At 30.2% G+C, this 17852-nt stretch overlaps 2 protein-coding genes across 4 annotated transcripts; both read left to right on the top strand.

The window, feature by feature from the left end:
- Positions 1 to 5681: 5681 nt before the first annotated feature.
- On the top strand, positions 5682 to 6841 carry LOC108477828 (ethylene-responsive transcription factor ERN1-like). The gene has a single exon (XM_017780314.2). It carries the CDS (start codon positions 5795 to 5797, stop codon positions 6839 to 6841), a length of 1047 nt encoding a protein of 348 aa, XP_017635803.1. The 5' UTR covers positions 5682 to 5794.
- Positions 6842 to 12958: 6117 nt separating this feature from the next.
- Positions 12959 to 17796, top strand: LOC108478330 (uncharacterized). Of its 3 annotated transcripts, none has more exons than XM_053023246.1 (12): positions 12959 to 13148; positions 13265 to 13377; positions 13930 to 14053; positions 14683 to 15032; positions 15211 to 15294; positions 15410 to 15640; positions 15828 to 15960; positions 16044 to 16206; positions 16311 to 16439; positions 16690 to 16884; positions 17301 to 17423; positions 17510 to 17796. In XM_053023246.1, exons 4-12 carry the CDS (start codon positions 14750 to 14752, stop codon positions 17621 to 17623), a joined length of 1455 nt encoding a protein of 484 aa, XP_052879206.1. In that variant the 5' UTR covers positions 12959 to 13148; positions 13265 to 13377; positions 13930 to 14053; positions 14683 to 14749; the 3' UTR covers positions 17624 to 17796. The 3 variants fall into 3 exon arrangements, with proteins under 3 accessions (XP_052879206.1, XP_017636270.1, XP_052879205.1); XM_017780781.2 differs by having other exon boundaries at positions 13261 to 13377; XM_053023245.1 differs by lacking the exon at positions 13930 to 14053 and having other exon boundaries at positions 13261 to 13377.
- The last annotated feature ends 56 nt before the right edge of the window (positions 17797 to 17852 follow it).

Genomic DNA, 17852 nt, shown 5'->3' with positions numbered 1-17852 from the left:
TTATTTTATTATTAAATTATTTAGGCTATTTTTAGTAAACCCCATGTATATAAATAGGGGTATTTTGTTCTTTGGATGGAAGACTTGGATGAATTACTTTTGTATTCCTACTTCAATTTGGAATTAAATTATTCTCTCTTTTCTTATTTCCATTGAAATTGAATTATTTTCTTTTACGTGGGAATTTTGTCCATTTCATTTCAATTTCTTTGTTTTTCTAAATTCCTCCAATTGATTTTAGCCATTTCGATTTTTTTATTATTTTGCAATTAAGTTTTCAAATTTTTTACCCAAAAATTTGTTTTGACTGCATTTTGGTCCTCCTTGAAGTTGTGCGTTTTGGAGGGTGGGGATTATTTCTCTTTTGGTCCCTCCTTATTATTCGCATGTTCAAATTGGTCCATTTCCTTTTATTTATTCTTGATTTGCCCCAAAATTTTGTTTTAAGGTTCGATTTAATCTTTTTTTATTTTCACTATTTTATTATCAAATTAACTATTTAATATATTATTGTTATTATTATTATGTTTCTATTTATATTTATTTTGTTATTCTAATACTATTATTATTTATCTATTTATATTTCTACTATTATTATATTTCTATTTATTATATTTTATTTCTATTTATATACTAATATTATTTTCATTATTATTCTTCTTATATATATTTTTACTTTTGTTATTAACATTTTATTTATTTATTTATTTATTTTACATTTTTGTTATTATCTGTTTGAACTTTTTATATAACGCTCATTTCAAATTTTTATACATTATTTACTTTAATATTTTCCTATATTATGTATTTCAAACTTTTTTACACATTATATATTTTGAATTGCTTATATATTATTTTTAAAGAGTTTTATATATTATTTTATCTTGAATGGATACTAATTTTTTAAAAATTATTTTATATACTTTAGATTGCTTTTATAACATCCATTTTAAATTCTTTTTTATGTATCATTTGCTTAGAATTGTTTTATATTTTATTTTAGATTTTCTTACTTTGTATTTATTTGTTATCTGTGATTCATCATTATAACATTTTGTTTATGAATTATTACTTTGCGTTGTACATTATTATTCCATCGCATTTTATTCGCTTAAAAGGTCGTATTTTAATATCGTTTAAGTTTTAAAATCATTTTATTCAAAAGTTTTCAAAATAAAGCAATACTCGGTATTTGGCATCTTCGAGAATATTGTGCCCTAACTTACTGGGTTCCAATTTTCTTCGTTGAAACTAAGTAACCGAGTACCCCATTTTCAATCAAAACGCATAAGTTTCAAATAAAAGCTTATTGTCAGGAATTCGAGGTGTTATGTCCTAACTCACTGGATATGACATTTTGTAACTCGAAATAAGGATTTCTAAAAAAATAAAGGCAATGTTATATGTTTGGAAATTCGAGAAATCGTGCCCTAACGTGTTGGGTTTCAGTTTTTCGTTGGACCAAATAATCGAATATCCTTTTGTAATTTTTTAATGTATGAGCTTTTGGAAATCAAGAATTAATCATGGTTTCGAAGGTTTAAAAAATCATGTCCTAACGTGCTGGATGTGATGTTATATTCCTTCGAAACAAGAGAATTTTAATGTTCAATTTGAGTTATCCAAATGTTTTAAAAGAAATTGTATTTCAAAATATTTTTTTTTAAATTTTAGACAATATGGCATTAATTAATCAATTGGTACCAATTTTGGGCGTTACGAGGGTGCTAACCCTTCCTCGTGCGTAATCGACTCCCGAACCCTTTTTTCTCGAATTTCGTAGACCCAAAATCATTGTTTTAATAAATCAAAATGTTTTATTAAAATGATCAATCTCAAGGTGATCCGATCACACCTCGAAAAAAGATCGGTGGCGACTCTATTTTTTGTTTTTAAGTCTACTCCTGTTTTTCAAATAAAAAAATGGTATTTACAACTACAATATTCAAACTCATCGCTATAGTAAGTAATATTTTAATTTATAATTTTCATCCTAAAGTAACTTCCTCATCAATTACACTTAAAGGAATCATTTTCTACTTTAAATTCAATATCATCACTAGATCTGCCCATGAGTCGAGCCACTTGGCCCATTCAAAAAATGGGAAGGTTTGGGTAAAAATATAGGCCCAAAAAATAGGCTTAGGCAAAAAATAAGGCCCGCTTAGAAAATGTGCTCAGCCTCGAGTAAGCCTTTTTGGCTTGGGCCTAGCCCGGCCCAGCCCGAATTTGCAAAAAAAATTATTTTTTTTACTGTTTTGATGCTATTTTCTTGTTGTTTTCTCACTATTTGGTATCATTTCACTATTATGTAAGGAAAAAGAGTACACAATCTCCTATTATAAGTTGCCTCGTTAAAAACCTTTACCAGGAAAACCCAGTAGGACAAAACCTTAGTTAAAGGAAAAGAGTACAATGTGTTTTAAACTCCCTCTAATGGAAACATCACATTATATCTTTGAGTCAACGCATTCCAAACTTGTACATATCGAGAGAGAATTGGATTTGGTTAGACAATGTATGGTTGGTAAACAGGGATCGATTTTTTAGCAAGGTACGGAATGTATCGTCAAATATTCAATATGATTCCACAAGATCTAGTTTCGTTCAAGTAACGGATTCTCGCCAATTGAAAGGATCTTCTGATATGAAAAAGTAATAAGAATGAGAGGTGTTAAGCTTTTTATCATCCTGGCGTCGAGCTATTTTGCCGCAGGACCTCTCCTACAGTATCGTCACCGTAGTAGAGTTTAACCACCAAGTTCGGGATGGATTGGTGTTGTTCCTCTACGCCTAAGACACCAGAATATCGAACCATGAACGAAGAAAGGCGTGCGAGAAAAGGAAAAGCATATTGGCTAGTGATTATGAGGCCCTAATTCTTGACTGGAGGGGACACCAAAGGCCTCCGCCCTTCCATCCCATGGATAGATAGAGAGGGAGGGCAGAGTTTTTGGTTTTTTCATGTTGTCAAAGAGTTGAACAATGGATTTTTCGTGTTGTCAAAGAGTTGAACAATGAAAATAGATGGCGAGTGCCTGATCGAATTGATCGGGTCATGTAGGAACAAGGTTCAAGTCTACCGGTTTGTTAGGATGCCTCAGTTGCATACATCACTGCACTTCCACTTGACACCTATCGTAATGATAAACGGCTCGTCTCGCCGTGACCTTCTCTTGAATTCTCAAAACTTCTGTCACTCGATCCGGACATTACAACCCAACAAAAAGACAGATTATAATAGAACAAAGGATGTCGAGCAAAAAGCACCTTCATTTCTACATAACGGAAAGTGGTGGGTTTTGACATCCACAGCTGATCATGTCCTTCAAGTCACACGTTGCTTTCTACCACATCGTTTCAAACGAAGTTTTATTTTGGTGTTATTATTTGGGTATTGTATAACTCTTGCTTAGTTTTATTTAAATATACATATTTTTTAAAATTTATTTTCAATTTGATGGGAAACATTTATTTTAATATTTTTATTATTTTTATGTATTATATATTTTAAAAAATAATATAAAAAATTTTAATACGACTGGGCTGGATTGGGCTCGAACCTAGCAAACATGTCTAAAATTTTGATTAGGCCTGGCCCATGGGCTCCTCTCGTCATCACTATGATTGAATCTAAACATAAATCTCATCATAAATTTTATTCACTACTACAATCTCATCATAAATTTTATTCACTACTACAGTATTCAAACTCATTACTATAAAAAGTAATCTTACTATTACTTCTATTTCTAATCTCACCGGAATTAAACTCATAGTCTAAAATTAAAGGTGAGTTTGGATGGTGGTGGGGTGCGATGTGATGCATTTAACTTATTTTTTGTCTCATGCTAGAGTATTTAATCTCACTATCACCGTTATTTTTATACTAACTACAGATAAACATACCGTCAATCCAAACTCACCATAAATCTTTAAATTCCTGGGACTATAGGCTAGTAGGTTCCCCATCCCCATTTTAATTTTTAATTTTTAGTACACTTTTTATAATTTTTATTGAAAGAAAGCGACATAATCGTCGCATGTATATTTTATTGTGTGAAATCGTGGGTGGTAATTTCAAAGAAAAATGGAAACAACACAAAAAACGTAAACCCATGAATATTACTCTATCACCATTCATTCACGAAGCTTCTTCTGTCTCCTCTTTTGGAAATTTGCCTTCCAATTGTCTCTTTTAAAATTGTTTTTTTTCCCTACTTTTATTTTTTTTTAAATTTATTTAAAGATTGACATTTTACATTTTTTTTAATTATCGATTGGGCTTTTATTAAAACTATAAAGTAGCAGCTTACACAATCTAAAAAACTAAAAAGAAATAATTCAACAAAACCAAAAGATTATAACGTAATACATGTTATTAAATTTTAGTTTTTAAAAACGAACACTAATGATTGAATTAGAACGTAATACATGTTATTACGAATCTCACCTTCTTACCAAGATTATTAATACTATGGATTAAATTCTTAATAAAAATTGTTATTTTTCAAGATAAATCCTAATAAAGTTTGTTGTGTGCATATAAAAGAAAAAAAAAATGAGTTGAAAATGTTGGCGTTAAAATCAAAAAGATGTCTTAGATTGATGATGTTAGCAGGCCTAAAAATCTAAGTGTATGCATTCTTTAAGATATCAAGGAAAAGGAATATTGGAATGTGCTTTACTTAGGGAGAAGCTTACCGGAAAGCCGACCATTTCTGAAATTATATCAATTTTAACTTAAACTAATTATAACTCTTGTCAATCATAACTTCACATTTGATTAATGAAGTGAATAAAAACTTTTAACGAGGTTCAAAAATAAGTATGAATAATTTTATTTAAGATTAAAAAACTATAAAAGTTATTATCCATGTTGTGGTTAACTATAGTACATAGGGTTTGTGTCTATTAAATATTAACTTTTTATATAAATATAAATATAGTATAACTACAAATATATATTGAAGTTAATTTAATTAGATCACGAATTAGAATATAACTTGGTAAAATCTACCTAAGGTAACCACATATGATGAGATTGTATTGCAAATGACAATTTTGTAAAGTGAGATTCAAACTTGGATATTCAAAGACTCGTGATTTTAACTTTTACCAATAATGCCAAGGCTCATTGATAACCCTCTTATATTTGTGTATGCATGTTCTTATTCATTTATATAATGATGTTTTAAATTTTTTTTTTATTGGTGAATTATAATAACAGGGTAAAGCCCGAATAACTAGCACGACTCAAATTTAAACCACACTTTGGGGCAGTAAACACTCTTGACCATCAAGTCATTATATGAGGTTCATGATATTTTAATTATTAAAAAAACAATAAAGATTAAATTTTTTAAAAATCTAAATATATATGCATAGAGTCACATAATTAAATTTAAAAGAAAAATAAAAATCAAACGATTGGATACCAGACTTTACAAAGGCCTAGTTGCCTACTGATTTTAAACCATGGAGGTACAGTAATATTTGATGGTTAAGATGGAAAGGATAAAAACAAATAATTAAACTTTCTCTGACTAAATCAAAGTTAAAAAAAGGTACACTTTAATGGCTTTTTCTTTTTAAAATAATTTTTCCTTGTAATCTCCTCCTTGCATGAAAGTGAAAGGAATGCATAAAATCCACTAAGAAATTAAAGCCGAATTAAGCATACAACAAAGAAATAGTTACAACACCACCCTCTCATAGTTCAGCTTCATAATCCGAATCTCCCCCTTATATATACACATTTCCATTAGTGTTGATGAACTAGGAAATCATAATCATGGGGAAGAGAAAAGTGATGGCCACTGATGTTATTGATGAAGAGAAAGGAAATAACAATGTGGATGAAAAGCCGGCGATGGACGCTAATGTTGCTGCGGTTGCGGCGGCATTGAGTGGAGGCCGTCGTGCGAGAAAACGATTCGTGGGAGTGAGGCAAAGGCCGTCGGGGAGATGGGTGGCGGAGATTAAAGATACGATTCAAAAGATTAGGGTATGGTTGGGAACTTACGATACTGCTGAAGAAGCAGCCAGAGCTTACGATGAAGCTGCTTATTTGCTTCGTGGAGCCAATACTCGAACCAATTTCTGGCCTCTTTCACCATCTTCCATTTCCAAACCAGCCCTGCCTTCTAAAATCGCCAATCTTCTCTTGCTCAGGCTCAAAGCTAGAAATGATGCTGCTTCTGCATCTTCCAATATGCCTCCCAATTTTCCTCTTAACCAACTAGACACCATTTGCTTTGAGGATTTCTTCAATGTTCCTGAAGACTGCAGCACCTCCTCTAGTGATTGCATGCTGGAGAGCTTCGGCTCAACTTGTGCTGATCCCAAATCACTTCATTTGGAGGATAATAATAATGTTGATGGGAACCCTGATTACGTGGGTTCGAAAGAAGACATCGATATCATGGATTTCCAGTTTTTGGATTCTTTTGGATCGTCATGTGATTACTGTTCTCCGTTTGAGATTGCGGAAGAAATGGTGGAGCCAGTGGAGGAGCAGCAAGAAGACATTAATAGCGATGACCTTGATCCCTGCATGCTTAGAGAGACGATGAAGAGAATGAAATATGAACGGAAGTTCTCGGCATCTCTTTACGCCTTCAATGGGATACCTGAATGCTTGAGGCTTAAACATCATGAATCAGAAAATAATCACAACATCCAACAACAATGTCAACCATCTAATCTCAGAAACAGTAATAGTTGCGAAAATGAAATGAGATTGGAATTCAAGGAAGAAGATAATCAAGGAATAGGATCTTCATCAGCTTGTGAAATGTGGAGCTTACCTGATCTTCCTTCTATCACCTTCATCAATTAGTTTCCATTAATTTACTACTTACTGCTTCATTTTTATACTCTTAAAAAATAAGATTTTGCATACACAACAAACAAATACAATAATTTTTGTAAGCTTATCAACTTTCAGTCAGGATTATTAGAATTTACAAGTCTTAATTTGAATCATTTCATGTGTTCTGTTTTCTAGTAGAGAAAATAAAGGAAGATAACATTATTTCAGCTTTGATAGCCAAAGTTTTACACTTTTCAGCTCAAGTAATTGCTACTAATAAAAATATTTCATTGGCTGTTACTCATCTTATATATAAATTATATTGCTCCCATTTTTAGTCAATCCTATAGAATTTTATTATTAATGACAAGATTGAGGAAATGAATGAGCTATGGTGTGTTAACTACATGACTCTGTGAACGCAACCATGCATTAAATCCAAAATAACAAGCCCATCACTGGAGTTTAAATACCCTATCATTACTGCTTCTCTTAAAGGCCCAAACAAAGGACAAGCCTAAGCTGTCTACCAAACACTACCAATTTGACTCCCATTAAAGAAGAGATCTTCAAGTTTTCTAAAATTATCGATTCCATAGTTCAATTATATAAATCATAAAATGCGAATAATATATATCCTATGCATAAAATGTTTGAGTGAATTGATTAAATCAAAAGTACAATTAAACCAAAAGTAATACGGTCTGCCCTCGTTATAACAATCATTCGCTGTAATTGTTAAGTTTTTCACTTATAAAAGCAACTATCGTGGTTATTAAATACATTCTTTATTAAATTAGTTTTCTATAAAATATATTTTTAAAATTTTAAATAAAATTATAGATATTTCATATAAGTAAGTTTATTAATTATAATTTATTAAATAAGATGATCTTAATTAAAATATTGTTTTAATAAAATTTTAAATTTCACATAAAAATCTATTAATTATATTTTATTAAATGGAATAATCTTCAAGGAGTGGGATTGAAGGTATCAATTCAATAAATTATTAAGTTCCTTAATTAAATATTTTCTTGTGAATTTGAAACATCATTAACTTATAACTTGATTACTTGAATTTAATAATTCATGATAAATTAATTAGTTTAATCGATAACTCACCTTGATTAATTTAACTTGTTAGATTTATGAACTTCATAATTAGTCGTGTGAAAGAATGTAAAATCGGATAGGTATAAAAGCAATTATGCATGCACATGTTATACGTCTTTTAATTTTGTTGATTTGTTTTCTACTTTCTTTTTTCTTTAACATAATTCTCACTTTCTTTGTTTGGTGGAAATTCACTAGATGATTTCTATGATAGGTTGACAATAATTATCCCTTCATACATCACATATATAATAAGGGTAATATGTATATAACAATCGCCTAACGAGACTGTGACAAAGAAGGTTGAATACATATTAAATTGGTTGTATAAGAAATTTATTTATTTTTAAATTAAATTAAAAAACCCTTTTAATACACTTGAATTTAAGAAACTAAGAATTTAAGATATTCCTAACACAACCAAAATATGAATGTATTATAAAATTAATCTAAATTTAAACTTCTAATTGAGTTGATATCACAAATTAATTAGATACAATTTAGGTGGAAAAAGATGAATTAACTAAAATCATAAAAAATATATATATTACTAACAAATATTAGGCAATGATAAAACACATTGTGTATTTAAAGAAAAACTCTTATTCAAACATTGAAGATAACATTATTAAGAGAGACAACTAACAACTTAATTTAATGTATGAAGGGGCATTTGTTGATTTCAATGTATACATTAGTGGGATTATAAATTAATTTAATTTCAAATAATAATAAAAAGTAAAGAACTCGCGTTCTTTAGAATAACTATCCACTTTCTTCAAAACAATATTCCACAAAGGTTTAAAAATTTAATACATTAGCTGGTTACAAAATAATTTAATTTTAAAATAAAAATAAAAACTCACTTTCTTTACAATAACTACCCACTTTCTTTAAAACAATATTCCAAAGAAAACCACCAACAAATTAAAAGTTTTATACGAGTGGGTGAAAACAAAATTATATAACAAATATATTAAATAAAAATTTATACAAAATTTAAATGAGGCTTTGAGTTAAAATTTTTGTATAAGAATAATTATTCTATACACAGTTAGTGAAGTAAAAAACATTCACAAGTGAGTCTGGTTAATGTTATTTATTTTAATGTATAATAAAATAATAATTAAATAATTAAAAAGACATTTGGCATCATTTTAAGTTTGCTTGTGGTAGCACTGGACTGAATAATTACTCTTCATATATATGGTGTTCTTAGTTCAAATTTTATCACAAATAAACTTTTTCTTAATTTATAAAAATACAAAAGAAAACACTCTCGAATAATAAAATTTACTTTATAAAAATAATATTTTTTAATAATTTTTAACTGAATTAAAATTTAAATTAATAAATAATACTATCTCAATCAATTTCTTTATGATACTAGAGATTTATTTATTACATTATAGGGTGGGATTTATTTAATGAGTATTTAAAGAAATCCAATATAATCTAGGCCTGACTCTTAAATATTATATTTTTTATTAGATTTTTTTAAGTGATATTTCATCTATTTTATTAAATATATATATAATATGTATGGGTCGTATTTTTATTGGTTGATTTTGTTTTAGGTAAAATGAGTAATCTAAGTAATAAAAAAAACAAAGTAAAAAATAATACAATTTAAGAGCCAATTTTATAAGGGTAAACTACATTCAAAGTCACTAAATTATTAGTTAGTTTACGTTTGTTCATTCAATTTCAAAAAAATTACAAAATGGTCATTTAGTTATTCAAAAGTTTTCATTTAAGTTATTGAACTATTCAAAATTTTTATTTATGTTACTGAATTGTTAATTTTTTTTAAAAATAGTCTGGCTAACAAGCTTCAAATGACAATTCGATAATCAGTAAAGTAAATTAGTACCCATCGATGAATAAAATAATATACATTAGATCCAAGCTAATCTGATGGTCAGTGTTAAAGACCGAAGAAAAAAGTTGTTTAGATTTTGGTATACATATTCGTTATATTCAAAGTTGTTTCACGAAAATAACTGAATTGTAGACAAGAAAGTCGATTAGTGTAGGCGGTAAACATATAATACCATATAGTAACGATTTTAACAACACAATGACTTAAATGAAAGCTTTCAAACAGTTCAATGACCATTTTATAATTTTTTAAAGTTAAGTGATCAACACATAAACTTACTAATAGTTTAGTGACCTTAGATGTAATTTATCCGTTTTATAATTAAACCTATAATTTATTGTCCTTTTTGGTAGTTTACGGACAGTTTTATTCAACGGAATTTAACTCAAATCTTGTAAACGATGTGAAATTGAATGGACGTGGAAGTATTCAAATATCTACTGCTACTGATCTCAATAAATTAAGCCATTGGACACACTGGACTTTAATGCTTTGCCATCTTTTTAGTCAAAACTTTTAATTTTCCCACAAAACAAAATAAAATAAGCAATTTTTTTTAAAACCTTGGATCTTGAACTATTGGCAGAACAGCACGTTAAATGTACATATTTCCGAGCTCATAAAGGATAAAAAATAAATGTATAATTATTTTTTCGCCTCTAATTTTATACAAAAAATTATTTTAGCTTTTTTTTAATTTTATTTTTTAGCCATTAAACTTATATTTTTGTCAAATAACCCAAATAACCCTAAAATGGATGAAAAATTTAATGTTTATCAACTTTGCTAATTTCACATGGCTTGCCATATAAATGACACGTTAGCATTTAATTATTTTTAAAATTTTATAAATTTTAGAATTTTTATATAATTTTAACATTTTTAATCATTAAAAGTTTATATATATATATTAAAATTTTAAATTTAAAAAAACTAATTAAATTTTGACGTGTCATCCATGTGGCAACCAAGTGTATGTAATGTCAACAAAGTTAAAAAATTGTAAATTTTCTCTTCATTTTAGGGTGATTTGACAAAAAAGAGAAAGAGCAAAATTAAGGATTAAAAAGATGAAAATTAAATAGAGAACTAAAATAATTTTTTATAAAATTAGAGAACCAAATAATTCATTATGCCAAAAATAAAATCCACATTTAAACCTACTTGTTAATAAATCAAAATGTTAATAAAATTATGAATGAATTTGGCTAAATTATGAAATAATATATGCATTAATAACTTCTTTTTTGTTAAATCTAGTAATATTAAGTATAAAAGATTTTTAAAATTATCAATTAAAATAATATTTTAAAATCCATAAAACTATAAAAATAATTATACATGTCAAATCAAATTGAAATTAGAGTATATCTAAAATCACTCAAACTTAAAATACATTGTTATTACATTAAGGAAATGATTGTATGAAACAGTGACACATTGTTATTTGTATATTTTTTCAATAATTTTATATAACATCGGTATTTTTAATTTAAAAAATTAAATCTAAATTAAATTTTTAAAATTTAAAATAAAATTATTAATGTTGCGTAAAATTGTTATAAAAATCTATTCAAACTTTGTTTTTCCTCAAAATTTGGTAGGGATTTGACATTCAAAACCAAAATTGCAAAGAAAAAGAGGTTCAGTGCAAATGTAGGTAAGTTTGAAGGCAAAATAATTGAGTAGGTGAGTTTTTAAGTGAGTGATTTAATTCCCTATTAAATATTATCCTAAGACCAATGATATATATGTTAGTGGTGTGTTGAGATGACTCTCCACTAACCACAAATTAGTCTTTGGGTTTGGTCTACTTTGTCCCAAACAAGTGTTCATGTTTTCACGTATTCTATTCTCCCCTTAGATAACAACTTTTTTTTTTTTTAATTACTCAGTTAAAAATCATTTATAAAACTAGAGTTATAGTATATATTTCATTATTTACTTCAAACAGCCTTCTCTTTCATCCATAGTTACAAGATTTGACTTTAGGGCTATGTAGAAATATACAAATATTGACTTCAAACTAATGTCCCAATACCTAATACTGTTTCCTTTGCTTCTTCAACAGGTTGGTGAGATGGAGAATTGGAGACAAATTTTTTACTTGAATTCATCTAAAAACTCCCCCTTTAACTTTCCCACATTGCCTCAAACCTCTTTTTGTTGCATTGCCTCTCCACTTGATGACAAATTCAACCAATCATTGCATATAATATATGCCCAAACTTCCCACTTTAAACCCTTTTGTTTTTAGTTATTATTTATGTAATCAGACACAAACTCAAATCATTCATCTTACTATCATATACATTTAACAAATCCTATTTTTGTAATTAAAACAAAAATGAGAGGACAATAATAATAATAAGAATAATAAAACTCAATCTGAAATTGAAAGTTGGGTTGGAGACAACCATACCAATATCGTTTTTATAATTAAAACCCATCATATTTTTTAAATAAATATTTGAAATCTGAAAATAAAATAAGGATTGCAAAGATCAAATATCACACCATCAAGATCCTAAGCAAAACAATTAAATTTTATATTCCTTAAGCGACCACTTTCATTTATTTATAAATGTCCCACACCACTATAAGAAAAAAAGAAGAAGCTAGAAATATAATAATCAATATGGAACAACCCTAAAATTGTTTAATGTCCATACGGTGTCGTTTTCATGGAGTAGCTGCACACGAACGCGCAATCGTAATAATTTGCCTCTCTGCCATGATGGAGACATATTTGTGCTTTCATTTTTCTTTTTAACTAATTAACTTAATTTTTCCCTAAAAACCAACATCACTTTGATTGCAACGTTTTTAACTTATTTAAACAAGTTTTAATTTTGATGTTATTATATTTTCATGAAAATTGTTTTCCAATTAAATTTAAATATTTAATATCTTTTGTGATTGCACACGAAATTAGCCAATAAATTAGAAAGGAATCAATGATTTGATAATTTTACCCAAAAGAAACCTTTTGTGAAACTCAATGATTATTTGATAGTTTCTATGACAAACACGTGTTTTCTTATTTGGCTTGCTATCTATGATCCATAAAATTACACCACTCAAAAAGTTAATTATCTTTAAAATGAAACGTAATTAATGAAGAGAAAACAGAGATTCAATGAACCGCGTATAAGCGGAGGTTTTGGACTGTAAGATCATTATATTTTCTTTCCTTTGTAAAATACAAGTAGGATTAACATTTAACACAAATACAGTAATGCCCGCGAAATCTCGGGCGACAAAGAAAATAAATAAAAATAATAAAAACCCCACAGGCAGTAATTGAGCGCAGAAAAGAAAGACAACATTTAAAAGGTGAGGTTTGCAGAGTAAAGATCTGTTTACAACGGAAGAGTCACAGTTTCTTCTCTGTCTTTTTTTTTTTTTTCGTATTTTCTCTGATTTTTCAGCTCTGTATCGATCTTAGATAGTGATTGAGAAAGAGGGACAGAGACTGTGACAGGAATTCAAAGTGTCCCAAGTGAAGAAACAGCTGTTCCTCCTCCATATCCGGACTTTAACCTTGCTCTCTTTCTCTCCATAGGTTCTTCTCTCCACTTGTTTTTTTTTGTTCCTTCAAACTTGATTGAGTTTTGTCATTCGTATTGCTTACTGAAAGCTTGTCGTTTTCGTTTCTTTTTTTTTTCTCTTTTTTAAATGTTTTACAGTAATCATGATCGTTTCAACTTCGAAACTTGATTTGATTCCGTTTTCATTATGTTTTGCTCTATTTTTTTTCTTTATCAAATATAACTATTTTCGTACTAGTTTTGTAAGTTTCTTTTTTATCTAGCAATATTTGATATAACTATATATATATATATTTGAAAACTCCTAGTTTAAGGATTAGTCACTCTGATTTTCTAAATACATACTTAGGGATCTAATCATGTGGTGGGGCGTTTTTTTTTTTTTGGGGGAGACTTCAATGATTAGACGAAATAATTTGTTGTTATCTTAGCCAACGGTGTCTCTTTTAGGTTTCGAAATTGAGGATGTTTTGCAAGTGTCTTTTGGAATTTCTCAACATAATTATGATAAAATTATATTGGTTTTTTAGTTGCATTTTTTTTTAATACACATTATTGATGTTCAGGTAGGAAAGTTTTAGTTTTGGTCAAGCTTCTTAGGCGATCCAATGGAATAAGCTTCGCTTGATGTGATTTTGATTGGATAAGGAATCTCCAAACGAGTGCTTTTTCTTTTGGAATGACTTTAAGGTATGAGCCAAATTCTTATAGTAATTTACTAGTTTGTTTAGCCAAGTTCATCAAATTTTCAGTCTATTTTGTGCATGTCTCGGTCATGCAATGGGTTTCCAGGTTCTTAGCCGAAAGTACTAATGAGTGTATCTGTTTCCAGAGATATTAGAGTTTAGGGTTAGGCTTGCAATTTTAAGAACATTTAATATAACCACATTTCAAGTTTGGAATAATTCACTCGTTCTTTGCTAATATTTTTTTCGCATGCTGCATTTATGAATGTTTAATTCATGGGTTGTCTTCATAGGATGGTACTAAGGTATGAGCCAAATTCTTATAGTAATTTACTAGTTTGTTTAGCCAAGTTCATCAATTTTTTAGTCTACTTTGTGCATGTCTTGGTCATGCAATGGATTTCCAGGTTCTTAGCCGAAAGTAGCAATGAGTTTATCTGTTTTTAAGAACAGATGATATAACCACATTTCGAGTTTGGAATAATTCGCTCGTTCATTGCTAATATTATTTTTCCATGCTGCATTCATTGATGTTTAATTCATTGGTTGTCTTCTTAGGATGGTACTAGGTCCTCATGTTTTTTTTATGTTGCTTTGCAACATTTGATTCATTTGTCTTGGACTAATCTGCAGGTTAGTGGTTCCTTTGTGCCTGATTCAGCTTCACTAGTAGCAGTTGTGATAAAAGATTATCAGCATAATGGGCGGCTGTGTCTCCGTACATAGTGAAAAGGCACAATCAAGGCCGCACAAAGGACGCTTTGGCAGATTCTGCAAGAACCGTGGGAAAATCGCCACTTCCATTCCTGATGAATGCATGAAAAGGATGAGCGATGCTGGGAGTCATGTAACAGATATTGCTGTTAGTGAATATGTTCAGAAGGGTGCTTCAACCACCTGCAATTGTAAGCGCTCAGAGTTGTCTAATGTGGCATTTCATCTAACCCAGCTACAATGGAACCACGGTCAAATTGATGCCAATGGTCTCTTCTTCTATTCATCTCTCACTGCAAAATTTCTGATATATATTACATATACATATATGCATATGCATGGTGAATGCTTTTCGCATTTGTGCTTGTTAGGAGATATTTTCTACATATTTCCTAGCTTATTGAAATCCAAACAATTTGTAACTGTAGAAATGAAATTATTTTGCAGGAAGATGCCAAGAGGAAGTATGGTTCGATTCTGTTAGCACTATGGAGTCCGAGTCAGATGATGATGCTGGCAGTGTATATGGAGGTAATGCAGTTGCATCTTATTGCAACCAAGTTATATTTCTTCCGACTATGATTTTCAATGTTCAGTTGGTTGGCAAAGCTTACACTTTTTTCTCCCCTTTTGTTGCTGCCTCCAGATGCATTTTCTTCATTAGGTAATCCGATAGGGAATATTTCAAATGCACAAGTGCTTCAGTACGGAAGTTCATCATGCCTTGTTGATAACGGGTCTAAACATGAAAGAGTGTATGAAAGTTACAGCTCTAAGGGCCGCAAAGATGGCACGGTTGATTCGGGGGAGAAAACCCAAGAAAGCCGAAAGAAATCAACAGTTATCATGCTTTCCGTGAAGAGGAAATCTTTTGACGGTAAAATCTTGGAATTTTGTAAAGTAGACCTCTTAATCGAACTTGTAGGAACATTCTGATAAAAAATATATATGCATAATTCATGATATTTGTGAATTATAGCATTAGTATATACTCTAAAAATCAAAACAGAATCAAACGAATAGCCTTTCTATCTTTCAACCAGGGCTAACAAATTTGTTAACAGGTGCAGCTGAGAGGTACTTATACCGTCCGAGAGCTGGACTTATAATTCCATGCTCAGGAGAGAAACCAACGGTAGGAAGCTGGTCGGAGATTTCTCCTTTGCTTTTTAAGCTCCGAGGCAAGAATTACTTTCGGTAAGCCATTTAGTTCACTGTTATCTGCATTCCATAATATATCATTTTCTTAAGTAGAACTGAAGTTCAGCCTTATCATGCAGAGATAAACAGAAGTTCCCTGCTCCTGATTGTAGCCCATATGTACCAATTGGGGTCGATTTATTTATCTGCCCTTGGAAAGTGAATCACATTGCTCAGCATCTCGAACTACCACACGTAAAAGCGCATGAAAAAGTGCCTGCACTTCTGATTGTTAATATACAGGTTCTTATTTCGGTCCTTATTGCCCCGGATAATGTCTTCTTTTCATCCTTGTTGAGTAAATTGTTTTTATGACATCTATAATTTGTTTGGTATACTTGTTGCAGGTTCCGACCTATCCAGCAAGCGTGTTTCTTGGTGATGCCAACGGGGAAGGCTTGAGCCTTGTATTATATTTTAAGGTCTCGGATACTTTTGAAAAAGATATATCCCCTCACTTCCAGGACAGCATAAAGGTATTCCCCTTTCCAATTCCTCGTACAACTTAACATTCAATGTTAGCTACCAACGAATTAAGTACTGCCATTTTATGCTGTGCTTGGATATGGGGTTATGATTCTTCAATAACCCTTCGAATCCATGAAAATTTTGAAAATAAATTCATGCCAGATAATCAAACTTGAGCTCAAGTAATATAGAGTAGGATCTATTCTTTCCACCTTGAAAAATATTTTAGTTGATATTAGTGTCCGTGCTTTGTTACAGAAATTTATTGAAGATGAAATGGAAAAGGTTAAAGGGTTTGCGAAAGAGTCCATTGTTCCTTTCAGAGAGAGGCTAAAAATTATGACCAGTTTAGTTAACCCAGACGAGCTTCAGTTAGGTTCTACTGAAAAGAAGCTTATTCAAGCTTATAACGATAAGCCAGTGCTTTCGCGTCCTCAACATAATTTTTATAAGGTAATTTATAGCTTTCTCTGCTGCTTTCACATATTGTATAGATGCATGTATATGCAAGGTTTGAAGGAATTCAAATACATGCAGTCAAATGATTCTACGTTGTTTCTACTTTTTACTTTTCGTGAAGTATTTACTGCCATCACATATTCGGACACAAGTATGGGATATGATCTTTCTAGCTATGCCTGGATAGTGTTGGCAGTTTTTCTAGGGCATGAACTAAGCCTAGGTTACTCAGGCTTGAGTCTGTGGATAGATTTTATTTCCGTACTTAATTCTGAAAATATTTTCAGTTGACGTCTTAAACAACATAGCCTACGCCTAGTGCATATAGTGTTTTAGAAAGCTGAACATGCAACCATTTTTTAACATCTTCCGAGGTTAAAAATTGCGTCTCCGTGTTGATCATGATGCAGGGACCAAATTACTTCGAGATCGACCTTGATATACACAGATTTAGCTACATATCTAGGAAAGGACTTGAATCGTTTCTAGACCGCATGAAGAATGGAATCATTAATCTGGGTTTGACTATTCAGGTGGCTTCTTTCCCATTTTCTCTGAATTTCCGAATAGGACGAAACTAAATAGAGGAGAAATTCATAACATTTAGTTTCTGGTGCAGGCACAAAAACCAGAGGAATTACCAGAGCAAGCCTTGTGTTGTCTGCGGCTGAATAAGATTGATTTTGTAAATCATGGCCAAATTCCTACCATTGTAAGTGTCAAAGATGATTAAAATGCAGATTTAAATTCAACACCATTGTTTGCATTCATTTATTTTATTATCTCTGCCTTGTAATTTTCATCATCTTTATCACACCAGCAAAGCAATTGACTAGATTATTGAGATCAAAGCTTGTTGTAAGGATTAACTATTTTGGTTTTCACCCATAAACAATAATTTTTCAATCTGATTTTGTGTCTCAAAGGGTGGGTTCCTCAGACTCATTCTTATGTTTTGACAT

The sequence above is a fragment of the Gossypium arboreum genome, chromosome 12 (genome assembly GCF_025698485.1).
Source record: "Gossypium arboreum isolate Shixiya-1 chromosome 12, ASM2569848v2, whole genome shotgun sequence".
NCBI classification, from domain to species: domain Eukaryota; kingdom Viridiplantae; phylum Streptophyta; class Magnoliopsida; order Malvales; family Malvaceae; genus Gossypium; species Gossypium arboreum.
The sequence above is the reverse complement of the archived record's forward strand: the minus strand, read 5'-3'. Positions and strand labels throughout refer to the sequence as shown.